Source organism: Amphiprion ocellaris, chromosome 13, assembly GCF_022539595.1.
Source record: "Amphiprion ocellaris isolate individual 3 ecotype Okinawa chromosome 13, ASM2253959v1, whole genome shotgun sequence".
NCBI lineage: Eukaryota > Metazoa > Chordata > Actinopteri > Pomacentridae > Amphiprion > Amphiprion ocellaris.
Window position 1 is genome coordinate 25,022,835 of NC_072778.1, and position 21,199 is coordinate 25,044,033.

General features: G+C 40.3%; 2 protein-coding genes across 2 annotated transcripts in view; one reads left to right on the forward strand and one right to left on the reverse strand.

Moving 5' to 3' along the window:
- Positions 1 to 12,433, forward strand: part of tgfbi (transforming growth factor, beta-induced) — a 33,498-nt gene extending 21,065 nt beyond the window's left edge. The window contains exons 11-17 of the mRNA XM_023295722.3: positions 4,610 to 4,746; positions 5,680 to 5,810; positions 8,653 to 8,777; positions 8,862 to 8,964; positions 11,422 to 11,489; positions 11,861 to 11,885; positions 11,956 to 12,433. Of these exons, the coding sequence (XP_023151490.1) occupies positions 4,610 to 4,746; positions 5,680 to 5,810; positions 8,653 to 8,777; positions 8,862 to 8,964; positions 11,422 to 11,489; positions 11,861 to 11,885; positions 11,956 to 12,017 (651 nt within the window). The 3' untranslated portion in view covers positions 12,018 to 12,433. The remainder of the gene's footprint in view (positions 1 to 4,609; positions 4,747 to 5,679; positions 5,811 to 8,652; positions 8,778 to 8,861; positions 8,965 to 11,421; positions 11,490 to 11,860; positions 11,886 to 11,955) is intronic.
- A 2,055-nt stretch (positions 12,434 to 14,488) lies between these two features.
- arap3 (ArfGAP with RhoGAP domain, ankyrin repeat and PH domain 3) overlaps positions 14,489 to 21,199 on the reverse strand; it is a 35,900-nt gene continuing 29,189 nt past the window's right edge. The window contains exons 24-35 of the mRNA XM_023295723.3: positions 21,032 to 21,179; positions 20,884 to 20,952; positions 20,290 to 20,364; positions 20,098 to 20,215; positions 19,880 to 20,008; positions 19,265 to 19,401; positions 19,106 to 19,188; positions 18,126 to 18,161; positions 17,900 to 17,963; positions 17,689 to 17,826; positions 17,521 to 17,559; positions 14,489 to 17,047 (exon numbers count right to left, since the gene is read on the reverse strand). Of these exons, the coding sequence (XP_023151491.2) occupies positions 16,583 to 17,047; positions 17,521 to 17,559; positions 17,689 to 17,826; positions 17,900 to 17,963; positions 18,126 to 18,161; positions 19,106 to 19,188; positions 19,265 to 19,401; positions 19,880 to 20,008; positions 20,098 to 20,215; positions 20,290 to 20,364; positions 20,884 to 20,952; positions 21,032 to 21,179 (1,501 nt within the window). The 3' untranslated portion in view covers positions 14,489 to 16,582. The remainder of the gene's footprint in view (positions 17,048 to 17,520; positions 17,560 to 17,688; positions 17,827 to 17,899; positions 17,964 to 18,125; positions 18,162 to 19,105; positions 19,189 to 19,264; positions 19,402 to 19,879; positions 20,009 to 20,097; positions 20,216 to 20,289; positions 20,365 to 20,883; positions 20,953 to 21,031; positions 21,180 to 21,199) is intronic.

Consider the following 21,199-nt stretch of genomic DNA (forward strand, 5'->3'; position numbering starts at 1 on the left):
ACTTTGGCAGAAGTATGAGAATTTCAGATGTTCTCAGACCTGGGAATTTTTCTACCTTCAACTTCAAACAGACTTTAAGTCTTACGTGGGAAGCCATATTAAGGGTTCAATATCTCCAGAAAACAGCTGTTAAATTTGGTAACGACACAGACAGTATTATTTTCAGCAGATCCAAATACTATACTAAATTTACTATTTTGACCAAATGGTGATGGGGACTTGTTGGTAGGAGACAAAACACTGGCATTCATAGGGGTCTGTCTCTTGTCATTATCTTGTCACACACTATAACATTTTGTTGGACCACCGTTAGCTTTGAGTATGGCACTCATTCACTGTGGCATCGTTTCAAGAAGCTTCTGCAAACTGACAGCATTTATTTATGTCCAGAGTTGCATTAATTTTCTACCAAGATCTTTTATTGATGATGGGAGAATCGGACCGCTGCACAAAGTCTTCTCAAGAACATCCCAGAGATTCTCAGTGGGGCTGAGGTCTGGACTCTGTGGAGGTCAATCCATCTCATGCTCTCTGATCCACTCATTCTCAATGTGAGCCCCATGAATCCTGGCATCATCATCTTGGAACCTGCCCTACCATCAGGGAATAAAAACTCCGTTGATAGAAAGACCTGGTCATTCAGTTTATTCAAGTAATCAGCTGACCTCATTCTTTGGGAACATAACGTTGCTGAACCTGACCAACCCCAGATCATAACTCTAACCCCCACAGACTGGTAGGCAGTAACCATGATGAGTGCATCATTTTATCCACCTCTCTTCTTACCCTGATGCCCCTATCACTCTGGAACAGGGTAAATCTGGACTCATCAGATCACATTTGTTCCTGGAAGATGTTGGTTCACTACTATCCTTCAGGTTTTAATAATGCGTTGGACGGTTCTGAACCTGATTTTAGTCGTTTTAAACATCTCATTAGTTGTTTTCTTTGTTTGATGCAAACCAGTAATTTGACCCTTCTGAGACAGATTAACATCCTTTTCATGACCACTGGATATGTCTTCCAACATGGTTGTTTCAGAAATGAGAAGCTCCTCACTGCATCAGCTAGTGTTAAATAAGTCGTTGAAACATATTCATCACAGCAGTAATTATCCAATGGAAGGCTCTTAGCTATTTGCTTCATTAAATCCAGGTGGAGACTTTCTTTTTTGACCAGGTAGTGTACAGTTAGGTCCATATATATTTGGACATTGACACAAGTTTTGTTTTTTTTTTGTTTATTTTTTACCTGTTTAATGAAACATATTCCAATTATAGTTATATAATGGACATGGACATGAAGTGAAGACTCTCATCTTCCATTTCAGGGTATCAGCATTCAAATTGGATGACGGGTTTAGGAGTTTCAGCTCTTAAACATGTGCCACCCTATTTTAAAAGGGACCAAAAGTAATTGGACAATTGACTCAAAGGCCATTTCATGGGCAGGTGTGGGCAATTCCTTCGTTATGTCAATACCAATTAAACAAATAAAAGGCCTGGAGTTGATCTGAGGTGTGGTGCTTATATTTGGAAGATTTTGCTGTGAAGACAACATGCAGTCCAAGGATCTCTCCATGCAGGTGAAACAAGCCATCCTTAAGCTGTGAAAACAGAAAAAAGTGATCCACGAAATTGCTACAAGAGTGGCAAAATCGACAGTTTGGTACATCCTGAGAAAGAAAGGACGCTCTGGTGAACTTGGCAATGCAAAAAGACCTGGATGTCCACAGAAGACAACAGTGGTGGATGACCACAGAATTATTTCCATTGTGAAGAGAAACCCCTTCACAACAGCCAACCAAGCTACAAACACTCTCCAGGAGGTAGGTGTGTCATTGTCCAAGTCTACCATAAAGAGAAGACTGCATTAGAGTAAATACAGAGGGTTCACTGCATGGTGCAAGCCACTCATAGGCCTCAAGAATAGAAAGGCGAGATTGGACTTTGCTAAAAAAATCGTCTTAAAAAGTCAGCACAGTTCTGGAAGAACATTCATTGGACAGATGAAACCAAGATCAACCTCTACCAGAATGATGGCAAGAAAAAAATATAGAGAAAGCCTGGAACAGCTCATGATCCAAAGCATACCACAACATCTGTAAAACATGGCAGAGGCAGTGTGATGGCTTGGGCATGCATGGCTGCCAAGTGGCACTGGATCACTGGTGTTTATTGATGATGTGACACAGGACAGAACCAGCTGGATGAGTTCTTAGGTGTTCAGAGACATACTGCTGGCTCAAATACAGCCAAATACAGCCAGATTGATTGGGCAGCGTTTCATAATACAGATGGACAACGACCCAAAACATACAGCCAAAGCAACCCAGGACTTTATTAAAGCAAACAAGTGGAATATTCTTGAAGTCAGTCACCTGATCTCAACCCAGCTGAGCATGCATTTCACCTGTTAAAGACTAAACTTCAGAAAAAAGGCCCACAAACAAGCAGCAACTGAAAACCGCTGTAGCAAAGGCCTGGCAGAGCATTAAAAAGGAGGAAACCCAGCATCTGGTGATGTCCATGAGTTCAGGACTTCGGGGAGTCATTGCCAGCAAAGAGTTTTCAACTGAGTATTAGAAATGAACATTTTATTTTTAGTTGTTTAATTTGTCCAATTACTTTTAAGCCCCTGAAATGAAGGGATTGTGCTTTAAAAAATGCTTTAGTTTCTCATATTTTTATGTAGTCTTTTTGTTCAACCCACTGAATTAAAGCTGAAAGTCTGCACTTCAATCACATCTGAATTGTTTAATTTAAAGTTCATTGTGGTGCTGTTCAGAACCAAAATTAGAAAAACTTTGTCCAAATATTTATGGACCTAACTGTATGTACAAAGTTACAGGCTGCTGCTATGCTGTCTTCGTGTTAAAATTTAACAACATGTGGGGCTGATTTTACCTTAATGTTTCCATACAGATATGGAAATGAACACTGAACAGAAAATCTGATAATTCCACACAAATCACAGTAAAGCCCATGTTTACGGAAACGCATCATTAGTTCTATAAGAACAAGACAAGGAATTTCACAGCTCACAGTTGGTTATTTACCCTGACAGAGCTGCACATGATACATTCAAGGACTGCCTGAAACTTGAGAATCTGACTATTTTTTTTGTGTTTTTGGCTGATGAATCTTCTCATTTAAGACATTTTAAAAATAAATACAACACACCTTTAAAAAATGCTGGTGGGTTTTGGGGTTTAGAGAATTAAAGACACTAGGCCTGCCTGATGTCAGATGCTGTGACTTGGCTGAGTCGATGTGTGTCCTCTGATTTATCAGAAGCTTCTCGCAGCAGATGTGGCTCGTTGTGTTGTAGTTTTGTACTTTGTGTTGGTTGCAGGAAGTCACTATAGTGTCCTGATGAATCAGCTGCCTCAGTTTGTTCCTGACGTGACAAATGAAGTCAACTTCATCCTCATGATGAGACGCTGTTTATGTTTTCTACGTTGTTAAAGGCGACTCTTCAAAACAACGGCAGGTTTTTAAAATCTTCATTTGTGTGATGATGTTTGGAGCCAATGGTTCTGACTGTGAGGATCGTCTGTTCATCCTTCTTTTCATCTTCACCTCCTGAGTGGCAGAGCTACTGTTTCTCTATGTGAAGTCATTTTGTTTCTGAGAGAAGAAACACACACAGCATTTAGTTTTTAAAAGGTTTTCTGATTATTACTCTGCCAAGGAACACGGCAGAGTTATGTGACGATCAGTGTTGGTTTGTCTGTCTGTGCGCAACATCACTCAAAAACAGACCAACGGATTTGGAAGAAATTTTCAAGGAAGGCCAGAAGTGATACAAGGACCAAGTGATTAGATTTTGGCAGTGATGTGGCTTATAGTCTGGATCCACGGATTTGATATAGATTTCTGTATCACTGCCAAATAGTGGCACAGTGTCACTGTAACCATGACAACAAGTGAACACTACGTCAGTTTCCTGCTGATGATCACATGATTGTGATCCTACTACAAATCCACCACTGTGGATCATGACTTTTTTTTTTTTTTTTTTTTTAAAGATTTCAGCCGTTGAAAATCATACAATGACTGTGCTGCCTTGGCGGAGTGTGGTGCTCTCTGAGTGTTTTTCAGCAGAGAGAAGGGAACTGGAAAAGGTCCTTCAAAGAGTTTGAATGGAGGAAACTGCATGTCCTGCTGCACCATCCAAAGCATGTGGTGATGTGAACCACCAGATCTGAGCAGGAACCACCAGGACAGACCCAATTACATTTTTTTTGTTACCTTTCCGAGAACGGTCTACAAAGTTCTTCTAATATTTTAATGTTTTGTTTTTGTGCCCAGAATGTTCTTTTTAAAGGTACGATAACTAAAGATGTTCTAAAAATGTTTGGTGATAACATTGTGGGAACTTTTCCTGCCAACTGTGATGCAACCAATCAATTATTTATTAGAATCATGTGACTTATGGTTGAGGGTGAGCTTCGCCTGCTGCTGGAAGTCATCTGTATGATGTTCTGTGCACATGCGGGAGGAGGCATGTTGAAGCTGCGTCTGTCTTCCACTGTGAGAACAAAGCAGAAGCAGCAGCGCTTGCTCTACCTGTACCTCTGCTCAGGTGTTCTGTCTTCTCTCTGTAGAACCTGTGCATTGAAAACGCCTGCATCGCTGCTCATGACAAGACCGGACGCTATGCCTCCATGTTCACTGTGGACAAAGTCCTCACTCCACCAATGGGAACCGTCATGGATGTCCTCAAGGCTGATGACCGCTTTAGGTGAGGACACTCATGTCTGAATCATGTCTACCAGGTAGAAAACTGCACAGCATCAGTAACCTACTGAGCAACCTGCAGCACATCGTACATTTTCAGCAACACTGTACAGAGCAGCACAAGCTGTGAAGTGAAAAGACATTGGAGAGCCAAACTGTGAAACATATCTATCACAGACATAATTCCAGTCTACATCAGCAGTGAGTATAGATCCATGTAATATCTGAAATTGTATCACCTCTCAATAGCTGCAATATTTCCTTTGACAAACAATCAGACAGACACTTTAGAAAGACCATATTAAAGATTCAGATGCCAGTATAGAAACCCAGGGCAACCAAAGTGAAGACAGCCATCTGCCTCGAACGGCAAGCAAAAAGATGGAGAAGAGACAAACAATACAAACAGAACAATGAACATGTTGGAGGTCGGTGAGGCCAAAAACTGTAGATCAGAGACGTGTAGCTCCAGATCCAGAGAACAAACACAGGACCTCAGAGGAAACACAGAGTTAGTGATCAGTAATGGTGATATATAACTGTATGGAAGAAAGAGAAGAGAGGAGAAGCCCAGTGCATCATGGGAATCCTCCGGCAGTCTACATCTATAGCAGCACAACTAAGGGACAGCTCAGGTGACCCTTTTGAACTTAATCTTAAAAGGAGAGAGGATGTCTGCCTCCAGAGCTCAAAATGGGAGCTGATTCCACAACAGAGGAGCTGATAACTGAAGGATCTGCCTCCCATTCTACTTCTGCAAACTCTGGAAACCACAAGTAAACCTACAGTCTGAGAGTGACGGGCTCTGTTAGGATGATACGGTATAATAAGGTCTCTAAGATACGATGAAGCTTGGTCAGAAGATGTTTTAGCAGCAGTTAGTGTTGAATGTTTTTTTTTTTTTATCCACAAATTTATTGTTTTGGGGTATTTTCAGTCTCCTGGTTGGTGCCATCCAGACTGCAGGTATGACGGAGCTGCTGAACCAACAGGGGACGCTCACCTTCTTTGCCCCCACCAACGACGCATTCAATGCCCTGGGGCAGGCCGAGCTCAACAAGCTGATGCGTGAGTATTAAAGAGGGCAGACGGGCAATGAAATACCAGAGGGAGTTTCAAACTTTTAATCCAGAGGGGGTAAAAGGGTCATTCCACCTCATAGCAGCTCATACAGAGGGGGTATTATGTTCATACTGTAACATACTGTGTTTACCAATACTGTATATAATACACTTTACTGCTGCTTCTGCACAGCAAGCATCTGGTTAGATACTCAACTGCATTTTGTTGCCTTTGTAGTTGTCAAGTTGAATTTTATCTAATTTAGTGCTGGGGTGAGTGAACTGCAGGGGGAATAAAAATCAAATAAATAAATAAAAATACAACAGATTAAAAAAACACAAAAAATCCACATAAAACACAAACAAAGGTAAAAATAAAGCTTGCTCATGTTCAGTTTTCATGTACAGTGTAGTTTTGTTGGTTCATTACCTCAGTTATAAATTAATCAGCTAGTCTCCGTAATAAGATTCGATAAATCTTAAAAGGAAATTCTTTTTCCAGATTTTGCTCAGAGAAACAAAATTTTGAGAAAATATAAGTTTAAAAAAAGAAGAAAAGAAAAGAAATACATAAAATCCATTTTGCTGGTGTAGTACAAGGATTTGAAAAAACAACATAAAATTGAAAAATTGCACATGACAAATGAAATATTGGACCTGAAAAGTGAAATAATTTCACATGACAAATTAAATATACATGAAAAATTAAATATTAAATATGAAAAATGAAATATTTCACATTGCACATAAAAAAATTGCCCAAGAATAATGAAATATTGCACATTGAAAAGGAAATATTCCACCTGAAAAATAAAATATTGCACATGTAAAAGGAACTGTTGTCCATAAAAATGTAAGAATGCACATGACAAATGAAATGATTCGCATTAGAAAGGAAATATTGCGCCCAAAAAATAAAGTGATTCACAAGAAAATTTAAATATTGCACCTGAAAAAGAAAATATTTCACCTGGAAAATTAGATGGGAAAAATACTATTCGATAGAATATACTGAACCTGATATTGCACAAACCACTGACATTGATATTATTGTTCAGATTTATGTTTAAAATTCTACAGTTTTTGTTTTATTTAATCCCACTAGGTTTTTAATCCTTCATATTCAAATTCCTCAAGTGAATTCACACCATAAATAACATGGTGGGGTCTTCACCTCCATGTTCAACGTTGTTAAGTTTATTCATAATCTTATTTTTCTATTGTAAAGCTTGACAGCTGCTGCTTTCTGTGTGACATTTTGCTCTGAGGTGTTTTCTTTGTGTCCTCAGCCGGCTGTTTCTCTGCTCCTTTTTTGGTCTGAATGTTCAGAAAGTGTTTATGTGAGACCCAGCTGAACAAGGCTTTAACCTGGTTTATGTAAACCATCGGTGCTTCCTAATACAGGCATGCAGAGCTCCAGGCCGTTGTCCAACCAGCCTCCACACTCTGTCCATCAGCACATCATTACCACAGTTAGGTTTCACTGTCACAGCATCCTGATGACAGATGAGGAGGTCAGGTGGGTGGATGGACCCACAAAACACTGGACTTTACCCTCCAGAACCCCAAAAAAGTCTTTAAAAAGCCACAATTTATCAGCCAGAATGTCTTAAAGTGTCAAATGTGCTTACAACAATAATATTTCGTCAAGTTCACTTTATTTTACATGTCAGAAATGAAGAATAAAGAGTTGTCTCTAAACAGAAAAGAAGTGCAAGTAATTCTCCATGACTGACCATTATGTCACCAACAGTGAAAAGAAAACTGCAGGCAGTGTTTCCCCAGAGCAGAGAGAAGACGACGAGAGACGGAGAGGAAAATCAAACATACTGAATCAGTAAAGTAAATGCTGCATGGCTCTAAAACAGTGAACAGAGGAGCAGGGTGTTAAAGATACATTCTGTATGGTGAAACATCTTCCTACAGCTGATCTGCAGAAGAGAGAGGAACATTTTAGAGGCTGTAAAATGTAAATGGGTAAATATCAATGGAGACAAAATTACACACAAAATTCCACCATTTTTTTGGTCATTTTGTGTTTGTTTGCAGTCATTGTGTATGTGTTTGTGTTTATTTTGTGTCTGTTTTAGTGCTCCCGTGTTTTTGTGATTGTTTGGTAGCTTTTTGTGGTAATTTTGCACCACATTAGTGGTGTTTCATGGAGGACAATGAAGTACCATCCAGAGTAGCTATCTGACTGTTCAGTGGGTTTCTGAGGGGTTCAGGGCCAAATACAGTAACGTCAGTTTGTCTAAATCTGGAAGAAGAAAGTTACAGGTCATTAATATATGCAGCATGACGCAACCTCTAACAGAGGAGCAAGTAGTTGAAGATACATTCAGCATGGTGAAACATCTTTCTACAGATGATGAAAGTCTGGAGAGGCTGGAAACATGGAAATAGCAAAAAATAATCTTTACTGTGTGGAGACAAAAAAAACCACAAAGAGACAAAACTGTCACAAAGGCATGAAAGAAGCCCTAAAATGTCAAAAAAAAAAAAAACTGACACAAGCGAGAGTGAAAACAACAAAAACATAATGACAGAAAGGAGAAGAAAAATGACCGACAAGACAAAACAACCGCAAAATAACACAAATGGCTCACAACATGTCCACAAAGAGACACATAAAATGATCAAAATGAGACACAAAGCAACAGAAAGGAGACAAAGGCTATAGAAATTTAAATACAATTATCTATCTAGCTTTCATTTTTTCCACACCTGTAAATGTTGGACATGTTGATTCCAGGATTTTACCATTTTGGTAAAAATAAATCACCAAAGCCGTTTTTCTCTCTCCTTCGTGGTTGTTCCGTGTCAGTAAGCAGCTGTGTGTGTGTTTGCAGGTAACCCAGGGGAGCTGTCAGGTGTGCTCAGGTATCACCTGGGGGAGGGCATGCTGGTCAGCGGGGGAGTCGGCTCTCACACCAGACTGAAGCCTCTGCAGGGGGAGAAGCTGGAGCTGGGCGTGGTCAGTCCAGACTTCATTTAAACATCCTTCATTGTCACTAACTTTAGTGAAACAGCAGCTTTATCACTGGTCTCTGTGTGGCAGCGGAACTACACGGTGTACGTCAACAAGGTCCCGGTGGCCCACGCTGACCTGATGGCCACCAACGGAGTCGTCCACGCCGTCAGCAGCGTCATCAAACCTCTGCGTGAGTCCCAGCAAGCACATCCACACTGTCTCCAAACTGAACTAATATCTCAGCACAGAACAGAGGCTTCATGCTGAGGAACCAACCCTGATCATTTCTATGAATTCAGGCCAACATGATGTATTCAGGAGTCAAATATCGACCACCTGCAGCATCATAGAGAGAGAAAAATAGGTTTGCATGTTTTCCAGCTGTGACTAAACATCTGCTAAGAGACTAGTCAGAGTCTACCTCTGGTTCCTTTATTGTGCTAATTGGCTGCTTTTTGTTCATGTAAAAGATTTGCAAAGTTTGAGTCATTCTTCAAACGGTCTTTGGTCATTCTGACAATATTTGAGTCAGTTTAGAGCAGGCGGTCAAACTCATTCTAGTTCAGGTTCCACATTCAGCCCAATTTCATCTACAGTGGGCCAGACCAGTAAAATCACAGCATAATAACCGATAAATAACCACAATTCCAAATTTTTCCTAGGTTTTAGTGCAAAAAAGTCGTCTTTTTACAAAACATCACAAACAACTTGAAATTTCTTAAGAAAATCAAAATTCAATTTTATTTTCAGATTACAACTTACAGATGACAGTGTTTCTAAAAAGGCACAAAGCATTTAATTATAGCTATCTGGAACTGAACCATATAGTATTTTACTTTATGATCAAAATGACAAAAGTCAGACAAAAAAGACAAAAGACAACAAAAACAAGACAAAATTTTATACAAATGAGATGCAAAATGACAAAATGAGACAGATGACATGAAATAAAACAAAAAATAGACAAAAAAGTTACAAAGTGACAAAAAATAGACAAATGACAAAAATGAGACCAAAAATGACAAACGTGAGAATCAAAATAATCAAAAAGTAGACAAACAACACAAGCAAGAGAAAAAACACAAAATGACACAAATTATATACAAAATAACAAATAAAGCAAAACACAAAATGACAAAAATAGGACAAAAAACATGGAACGACAAAAACAAGAAACAAAACAGCGAAAGTCAGACAATAAAAGACAAAAAACAATAAAAACAAGACAAAATATTACAAAATGAGATGCAAAATGACAAAAGAACAATGAACAATCTAGTATTTTACTTTATGATCAAAACAACTTGTCATGATCTAGAAATTATTTGAAATTTATAGTTGTACTAATTTACAATCTGCAGTTAATGTCTTCTCTGGAAACTTTACAAAGTCATCCTGTGGGCCGGATTGGACCCTCTGGAGGGCTGGTTTTGGCCCGCGGGCCGCATGTTTGACACCCCTGGTTTAGACACATTTTAAGTAAGGTCAGACCTTCTTGTCATTTTGCACAAACTTTGAGTCGCTTTAGACTTTTTTGTCATTGGTAACTGGATACATTTTTGCTTCATTCTCAACGAGTTGTAAGCAGTTTTTGATTTATTTTTTTTTTTTTACTATTTTGGAAAAGATTTGGGTAATTTTGGACATTTTTCTGTCATTTTGCAATTTTTTCATCATTCTTTACATTTTTTTTAATATTATGTTGGACACATTTTATGTTATTTAGGAAACTTTTTGCATCATTTTGGAAATGATGGAGAGTACAATGTTCACAAGACACATGGAGAAACTTTAACCTCTTAAGACCCGAGCTTTGGTTGGGCTGCATTTTAGATTTCTTCCAGTTATTTGGGATAAGGAGCAACCAATAAACATAATAACTGGATAATATCTAATTTCTAATTATTATGTTTATATTATATTAATATTAAATTTATACTGTAATTGTAATAATAATAATAATAATAATAATAATAATAATAATAATAATAATAATAATAATAATAATAATAATAATAATAATAATAATAATTATTATTGTTATTATTATTATTATTATTATTATTATTATTATTATTATTATTATTATTATTATTATTATTATTATTATTATTGTTATTATTAATAACAATGCGCTCTTTTTGAAAATAAAATGATGTCCACATATTAGGACGCCAGGCCCCAGGAGGTCAGACAGTCCAGATTTTTTTTATTTGTATTTTATTTGTATTTGTGTTTTTTTTGCAGTCATTGTTTATGTTTTTGTGTTCATTTTGTCTCTATTTTTAGTGCTGCTGTGCTTTTTGGCAATGAAGTGCCATGCAGAGTAGCTGTCTGGTTATTCAGTGTGTTTCTGAGGTGTTTAGGGCCAAATACCTTAACTTCAGTTTGTCTAAGTCTAGAAGAAGAAGGATAAAAGTCATCCGGGATTTTATGTCCTCAAGAAGGTTTGAAGTTTGATTTGTTTGGAGTGGCCTCATAGATGAATACAGCTGGATGTCGCCTGCACTGCAGTGAAGGTTTAGTCAGTGTGTCCTGTATGTACAGACTATTGTGGGTCCGAGCACAGAACCCCATGGAACTAAATCACAGAAGAATCATGAATATGTTGATGTCTGCTGATCTCCTGTTTCCTGCTATTCTGCAGCTCCGAAGCTGGACAGAGAGCAGGCCGACGGACCGGCAGCTCCTCCCAGATCAGCTGCCTCCTCCAGGGTGAGGCCACCTGAATGTTTCTCCCCATCATGTTTTCCACTGATCACATGTGACTGTAGCCACTGTCAGTATTAGCCAGAAAAATTACAGTTAAATATCTACCTCAAATGGTTGGGACTGGGCATCTCAGGGAAGTGCTTTTGTTGCAAAACTGTGACTCAGACTGTCAGTTCTGCAGATACATGCAGCAAATGAAATACCTGTGAGCTCTTGGAAAGACTCAGGCTGATGTTAAAGAGCAGCTTTATGGCGAATCGGATCCAGGAGAGTCAGGAAACTGACAGGAATGAAGGAATTCTCTGACTACTTGTGATTTGTGCTGAGCTGGTTGGAGAAACTGTGAGTGTGACGCCCTCCTCTGTGTCTTGCAGGCCGACTCCCGGAGCTTCAGGAACGGTGAGTGTTGGTGATTTCTGCTGCAGTCGTGGCTGCAGGAGCGAATCTGACTCTGTGTTTGTTTCTCTAGACGATCTGTTCCAGAGGGTGGTGAGAAGTCGCTCCAGCAGGACGATGATCCACAGTCAGTAAACCTACAGAGGGAGGAGCTCAGCGACCTGAGCCACCAACAAAGAAGAAGAAAAGAAGAAGAAGAAGAAGAAGAAACAGAAGAAGCATCAAAGGTCACGTCTTGAAGGAAAATCCCCTGAAATCCTCTGACGCAGCTGCTGTTGGTTCCTGCTGCTGCAGAGGATCTGAGTGGGATTTTCTGCAATTTGTGAAGAAGAAATGTTGAAGTTTTTAAATAGGTTTTTGCATTTTTTTTTTTTTAACCAAACCAGTGTTGTTTTTCAGTTGTGTTTTGTGTCTGAATCCAGAATTTGAAGTGTTGTGAGTGTGTTTTGTACTCGGTGTCGTCCTGCAGCTTGTCGAACACAGTGACCCAACGGCTTTTCAGGAGCATTGCTTTGTGTTTTTGTAAAATAAAGCTGAAAAGTGAGACCACACTACTCCGGCTGCGTTCATGTCTCCCTGCGGCATTGTGAAACGTCACAAATCATCCAGAACCTTTTCACGTTTCCTCCATGCACAAGGATCAGAGTTATGGAATATTAATGTGGTCCAGGTGAGGCCAACAGACAGAACTGCATTTTACAGGATTTAATGTGGCACAGTGAACGTCTCACAGGGAAACGGGGTTCATACAGTCCACAAACAACATGGCATTTTGGTACAGATGGAACATGGCATCTGAGGAGCTTTAATGAAATGCCACTAAAAGAAATCCAACATTCAAACCAACATAACCATTACCTCCACTGTCTGCTCATCTTAATGTTTCCTACATGAATCCATCAGCTGTTAGGTTTCTAAAATATCAGAAAATTGTGAAAAATGTTTATCAGTATCTCCTTATGAGTTATTTTGTCTAAAGATACTCGGTTTTCTGTCACAAAGGGGGAAATAAGCCACAAAATATTCGCACTGCAGAAGCTTGAATCACAGAATTTAGACATTTATTAAAAACAATAACTCAGACTGATTATCAGAATAGCTGGAGATTAATTTAATAGCGGGCGAATAATGGACTAATCTTATCTGTTTTTGATTATTCATCAGATCAAATACTTTACTGCTGAATTTAGGAGTAATCTGATTACTGTAAAGTTACACAAGTTAGAGTTATTGAATATTTAGGAGATGTGGGTCTGTCCTCAGTGCTGCTTTCTGTCAAACATCAGTAAATACAGAGATCCATTTTCTTATATCAGGTCTAAATTACGAGCGATCTGTTGGAATTGAGCTTCTGTTTGACTGAAATGTTGCCTCCAGGCTGCAGAAACATGATGAGAACTCCAGCTTCTCACAACGTGTTCCCTCTAGCTGCCTTTATTCAATTACCTGTCTTTTATTTGATTGGACTCTGTGCTGGTGGTGGTTTTTCCTCCTGCAGCACTTCAGTCCCGTCCTCTAATGCAGAACACATTGGAGCTGCAGGTGTTGATGTACAGGTGAGTGACAGCAGCAGGTAATGCAGGACTTCTGCTGCAAAACACCACTTTCTGAGACGGAAGATAAGAAACAGCCCAACTGACTGAACAAAGAAAGACTTTTAACCTACAGGTAAACTACCACAAGTATAGCATAGCATAGCATAGCATAGCATAGCATAGCATAGAATAGTATAGTGTGGTATGGTAAATTATAATGTATAGTATAGTACATTCCCCCATATGGCATTGACAGAAATGCAGCATTTGTTTATTAGTTATTGATGATCAGAAATCACAGCAACATAGAATGTGTCCATTTAATATAGATGTACCCACAAACAAAATGACCTTGTGCTGAGCGCAGGCGTGTGTTATGCATGTGTACGTTATGTACGGATACAAAATCACATGACCTAAATATGTAGCAGGTGGCAGGAATTGATGAGACTCAGAAACACCCCCATAATTTAATCAGTTGTTCCTTGTATCATTTCTGATGGATAAGTCCTGATAAGTCCTCAAGAGGTGGATTTGTAGTAGGATCACAATCATGTGATCATCAGCAGGCAGCTTACAGCGTTCACTTGTTGTCATGGTTACAATGACGCCGTGCCGCTATCTAACAATGATACAGAAATCCTTAACAAATCCGTGGATCCAAACTATAAGCCGCATTACTGCCAAAGTTTAATCACTTGGACCTTGGTCATTTCTGACCTTCCCTGAAAACTTCATCCAAATCTGTTTTTGAGTAATTTTGCTAACAGACGGACAGAAAAACAGACGAACCTACATCGATGGTCATATTACTCCACAGTTCCTTTGCGGAGTATTGAACACTGCCTCAGTCATAAAGCACACTAAGTGGATGAGATGGACTTAAGTAGACACCCTGACTCCAGCCCTGTATGAACTAACTCCTCATCTGATATGAAGTCTGTACTGGTCCGAATGATGCTGTTGAGTCCAGTGAGAGCAACTCTGAGGTTAGCTCTCTTGGTTTGTAATATATCATGAGGAGACATCATTCTGAGGACAAGGAGGCCAACAAAGACAGAGACACAACTCTTCAGAACAATCAGCTTTATAGAATAACATACTGAATATATACAGACGAAGCACTAGCAGAGCAGTGAGATGTCAGAGCCACACTGGGACCAGTCACGCTGTGTAGTGGGAGGACTGGTGGACGCACACATGAAGTCTTTCTGCAGCGCTGTTGATCTTCATGTTGTGTCCTTGTTGTTTTACTGACTGTTTGCTGCCACCTGCTGCTCGCTCACAGCATCACAGACAGATTCAACAGGCCTGTTTAAAGAGGCGTTTATACATTCCTCACAGGCAGACACAACAAAAAAAATGACTTTTTCAACACACAAACCTGTTCATGAGGATCTCTACAATTTTCATTCGACTTCACACATCAGTCTGAAAACCAGTTTGTTCATCCTCACAACATGCAGCAATGTCTGAAAGCTTCACCTAAATCCCCTGAACAGCTCAGAACGTTCATGTGATGTCTTTGACTTTCAACCATTCTTACTTAGATTTTTTAAATCTCCAAAATGACCCCATTTTCAGCCGGAAACTGTAAAAGCAGAATCATCAGCTTGTGTACTTTCTAATGGTCCTTGAATGTATCGTGTACAGTTCCATCAGGCAAATAAACCAAATCTGAGCTTAAAACTGTGATATTTCATCAAAACCACTTTACTCTACATGTCTCACGTAAAATGATCAAACCAGATCCTGCAAAAAACTAAAAACGTCTTCCCTTCTCAGCACAACTGGTTCTTTTTACTGACCCAGCTGTGACAGAAAGATTCATCAGATTTTTGAACTTCCTTGAACCACAGATGATTCCTTGAACTACTCATCTGTGATGTGCCGTTCAGTCAGAAGAAATCACCAGATCTATATTTCATGAAAATCTTTCTATTTTACATGTGTCATTTACATTTTAAATACATTCAGCGCAGTGAAACATCTTTAAAAAGTCATTAGAAAGTTTGTAGAGGCTACAATAAATCCAAATAGTTAAATATCTGTAGCAGGTTGCATTTAAATGATTCCAGTGGACTAAAGTGATTTTAATTTGATTTTAATTTTCCGTGACATTTCTTTGGGACCACAAAGCTCTTTCTCTGCTTTGTTAAAGTTATCAATCTTCACTGACCATGCGCATGGTCATGAAAAAGCGTGTTTCAGGCTGATAAACGGTGTCATTCTGGTGATTTTTTTAAAGAAGAAAACATGCCTTTAAAACCAGCAAGTGGATTAGAAAGGCTTGTTTAACAGTCAAGTAAAAAGTTTGTAGAGGCTGTAAAATGTAAATAGTTAAATATCTCTAGTAGGTTGAGCCTCCAGTCCTGCTGACATCTGTAAATATATTTTTTACATTTTAAAAAAAAAAAAAAACATTATCAAAGAAATGTTTCTCTTTCTTCTGATTTCTGTCATTTCTGAGTTTAAAAACCTGGAAAAGACATTTCTGAGTGGTTCTGTTTCCATAGAGCTGCAGGACTTTATACTGTAGAGAAACACAGTGAGGAAAAAGGAGAAGTAAACTGTGAGAAACTACTCAGGGGTTCAGAGGGTTAAATTAGAATGAAAGAGAATCAGAGCTGAACAGAGAAACCGTCTCGACAAACATGGAAGAGAAATCAGCGGAGCAAACTGATGAAGACCAAAGGCTGCATTCCAGTGTCCACATTACCACTCTAAATAATATGTCTCAACAGACTGAGTTTGTTCCAATACCATGTGTCAGATGTTCAACTGTATCCAGCTGGATTTTGCAGCCAGCATGTCTTTCTGCTCGTTCTGACCCACAGTCTTCTGCAGCAGCGACACCACAGTGTAGAAACAAGTCTGAGGCCCTGAGTGAACATCAGTCAGACTGCAGCTGTCAAACCTTAGTGTGCAATATTATGATGAAGTCCACACTGCAGACACACTGCGTGGAACAGCAGGTAGAGTGACGACGGCTGCAGTACGGACTGAAGCAAAAACAGAACAGATGCTGTCTGGAACGCAGCACGTGAGGCTGAAGCTCCAGGACGGCTGCTAGATGGACGCTGAGGGAAAGACGTCCTCTGACTCCACCACACTATGTGCTGCGCTGTAATGAGATCTCTTCAGCCTCCTCCTCACTCCTGTTTCTCAGACATCATACGGCCTCTCCCCCTCTTCCTCCTGCTCTTCCTCCTCAGCCTTCTTGATGAAGGCTGATGACAGCTCCTGCAGCAGCAGCTCCTGTGACGGTGTGCAGACTCCCTGCAGCTGCTGCCTCCTCCTCACTGCAGGCTGAAGCAGGACGTCCGATTCTCCTGCTGCCCCTCCTTCACTGCTGATGCCGCTCTGATCCCTAGTTTCCTCAGAGCCGCTGGTACGAGCTTCCTCTTCCGGGACCATCATGTGATCCAAATGGCCGGCATCCAGAGGAACCAGCCGGAGCGGCGGGTGGTCCGGGACCTCCTGGGTCTCTGCAGCACCACTGGACCGGAAGCTGGTTTCCAGAGATTTGAGGACCTGCAGGCCAAAGTCTCCGACCTCCTCGTAGAGCGGCTCAGGGAGGCCAGGAGACTCTGAACGCTCCTCGAATGAGTCCGGCTGGACCTTCATGGGCTTAAGACAGAAAGACACAGAGAGGACCTGTTAGTCCTGGAAGAACCAGCATGAGTTCACCTTTATTCAATTATACCTGTGAGTGCTGGATAAAAGTACAATATATTCACAAAGGACCAGTTAAAGCTTCAAAACATCTGTAAAGTACTAGATAAAGATACAAAACACTCAGACAGTACCAGTAAAAGCCTCAAAACACTTACAAAGGAGCATCCAAAGGAAGAAAATTCTGATAAAGTACTAGATACAAATTCATAATACTCACAAAGTACGAGCTAAAAGTGCAAAACACTGATAGAGTACCAGTTAAAGCTTTAAAACACTCATAAAGACCCAGGTAAAGGAACATAACACTCACCAAGTACCAGTCACAACTTTAACATATTACCAAAGTAATAAGTAACAAAACACAAAGTACCAGCTAAAAGTACAACATACTTACAAAGTACCAGCTCGAGGTAAAAAATACTCACAAAGTACATGGAGAGAGTCCTCCTGTCGTGTAGCTTCCTCTGCAGAGAGAAAAGATGGAGATACGTATTTTGTTTGGGGAGGATGAAAGAGAGACAGCAGCTAACTGTGCAGACGGTTCTACAGCTGTAAAACAAACACAAAACGTGGTGTGACAGGTGGGCTCTGACCAGCGTCTGATTGGCCGACAGCATGCTGCTGTTGCTCTCATCTCCTCTGATGGGGACGAGCGGCATCGTGCCGAACTTCTGCTTGGAGATGTCGGAGGAGGAGTGACGCCTCAGCAGAGGAGGCCCGGGGTCCTCGTTCTGGAAACAACCACATCAGTGAGAGATCAGAACCAGCTGAGCCTCCTGGACCTACAGGTAAACTCTGACTCACCTGAGCTTTGAGAAAGCTGGTGATCCAGTCCCACAGCTCAGCCTCACTGCTGCAGCACAGGTACCTGAGGGGGGAGGAACAACTGAAACGGCTGGAGGAACCTTCATCTAAACACGACCTCTAATATGTAAGTAAACTGTCTTAGTGTCTGTAGAGCAGGCCTACAGCTCTGATGAATGGACCACTTCTTGTTGGTCTGAGAGCAGAGGTCAGTGGTGATACTTACAGCTGGTGTTTCTCTGACATCACCGTGAATCCCCACCTGCAGATAGAGACAGTGTTATTATTCAGGTTTTTTTAACGCTTTGGTGCTTTAATTCTCATGTTTGTCATGTTTTTGTAAGCTTACATCCAGAGTTTGGATGTTCTGGTGCATTGATATCCAGGTTCTTTTGGTGCATTAATATGCAATATTGGAAGTTTTGGTGCATTATTATGATGTTTTGTTGTGTTAATATCCAGGTTCTTTGATGTTTTGTTGCCTTAATATCCAGGTCTTGGACGTTTTGCTGTGTTAATATCAAGGTTTTTGATGTTTTGATGCATTATAATCTGAGTTTTTGATGTTTTGATGTACTGACATGCAGGTTTTTGATGTTTTGGGGCATTTATACCCAAACTGTTGAAGTTTAGGCATATAAATATTCAGGTTTTAACATTTTGATCATTTAAATCCAGGTTGTTGAAGCTGAAGTACGTTATTATCCATAAGTTTTGGTGCGTAAATATTCCCACAATAACTTGCCAATCTGCTGTATTGTGAAAAAGCTCTGTTGAAATACTTAAATAAGTTTATCTTTATTGGTAAAGGTGTAAATCTTGCAGGTGTTTTGTTAAAGGAGGTACCCAGAATTCATGTAAAATGCTGTTGTGAGTTTGTTGCTTTGCTGTGGAGTAATTTACGAGCTTTTCACCTTATCAGAGACTTTGCTAACTTGACTGTAGCCTCATGACGCATCTCTGTGACGCAACTGCTAACTAACAATCAACTGAACTGATGATTTTTGTGTTTTAGTGATTTTTGGAGCTTGTTACTGTAAAGCTGGCTTTGAGACACCTGATATGCTTCTGTTTTACACAACACACACAACTACATAATATAAAGTCAGCTATAAACTGATAAAAACAGTAATGTATGAAGACAACATGTGGAATCAGACCTCAGACATGCAGGTGTATGAAGCTGTGGCTGCTGTGTAGTGTTACCTGGTTGGAGCTTTCAGCTTTCTGCGGATGCCGATGTAGATCTTCATGGACTTCAAAGACCACTCCTTCTCTGGTTTGATGCTCTGTACAGCGACAAACTCCAGTCAGAACCAGAGGATGAGACCAGCTTCTATTGGTTCCCACAGGAACCCTGCTTACCTTCTTGTCTTTGAGCAGCAGCAGTTTGTGGTCCCGGATCTGGAATGTTCTCTCCTGAAACCTGGTTCCCTGGAGGAGCTTTGGAGGTTCTTCACGACATCGTAAGAGACCGACCTTCATGATCTCACTCTTATAGGCTGACAGACAGACAGACAGACAGAAAGACATACGGACAAACACATGGACGGACAGACATGTTAAACAATGTGTAACAGCAGCTCTGCGTGACTGTGAGTGTCTTTCCACTGCAGTAACTTTGTTCAGGGACCACTGTGGCGTTTCAAGGAAAAGCCTCTCATCAGCCATTTCAGCTTCTCTGTTTTTTGACATTTTGGTGTTTTAATATTCATGTTTTTGATGTTTCTATAGGTTTTTAATAACTTGTTACGTTGATATCCAAGTTTTGGACATTTAGGTACAATAATATTCATTTTTTTTTCTAAGGGGACGGTTCCTGACAGGGGTTCTCTTGAGATGGTTTCTGAAAGAGGCTCTACACAGACAGTTCTTGCTTTTAGAACGCGCTCAAAAGTTCAGGCCGCCCTCAAACCGGCCCACAGGATCCCGCAGTGGAGAGACTGTCTTATATCAGCTTGTTCAGGTGTGTCTACCCACAGGTAAGGATGGTGATGCCTTCTCTTTTAGGAACTCTCTTCACCACCAGGTAGGCGGAGCTCGGATCGGCCATCTTGCACCACTGCAGAGCCTGCTCCAGGACCTTCTCTTTGGGGTGTAACGGACGCTCTGAAGTAACAGCAACAACATGCCTGTCAGGCAGCAGCATCAGAGAGGGAAAGAGAGAGACAGATACAGGTACTGTAGCGCTCCCTCACCCAGCTGTCCGTCCTCGATGGCCTCGAACGCCATCCAGACGTCTTTGTCTCCGGCTGGGACGTTCCTCATGTAGAGAACCTGATTGGTCAGCTCCTCAGCACACATGGTGGGAGACACCTGTAGAGGTCAGAGGTCACACCGTCACACCTGAACCCTCAGCTCTCACATCGGCAGCAGTAGGTCAGACTTACTTTGAGAGTTATGCAGCAGTCCGGCATCTTCATCTCCAGGTAGACTTCAATGATCAGATCACCAGCCTGAGACAACTACACATGAAAACTCGGTGTTATCAACATATTATCTACATATAACTGAGTACTGACCTCTCGTTATGAAGTTACACAAGTAATGTTGATGTATTAGAGACTCATTTTTAAGAGCTTAGTAAATTTTAACCAACTTACTATAAGTTTTGAACAAACACATGCTGACAGATTTGAAAGGCATGTTTTTTAAAAAAAAACAAAAAACATGTTGACGAAGTGCACAATATCAATTAAGTAATATAAAATATTCACAAAGTACCAACAACTACATATAAAAAAATTCTCATTAAGTGCCAGTTGAATGTAAAACAAACTAAAAAGCATGAGGTAAATATATATATATATATATATATATATATATATATATTCATAAAGTCTATACTGAAATTACAAAATGTTAACAAATGATGATTACTAGTTCATTACCACCTCACTGTCAGCTTACTACATAAGTGTAAGTGCATCCCTACATACTGACTATCTGAGACAGGGGTGTGGTGTTAGGCAGAGCTCATGTACCTGAGTGTCCTTCCAGGTGGTGATAAGGCTGATTTCCAGCTCAATCTGAGTCTGATGCTCCTCATCAATCTGAAACACAGTCACAGGTTAGCAGTTTGTTCAGTTCAGACAGAGAACAAGGCCTTCGTGTCGCTCAGAGGTCACTCACATCAAAGACGTACAGGTAGTTGTCTATCAGATCCTCTACAATCTTCACCTCATGCTCCCCCTTCCCGTCGGTCTGGAACAGGCTTGGAGCGAACAGCAGCGACAGGTTCTTGGTGCACATCTGGTTAAGATCAGCACACTTCTGGACCCTGATAGAGAGAACAGGAGT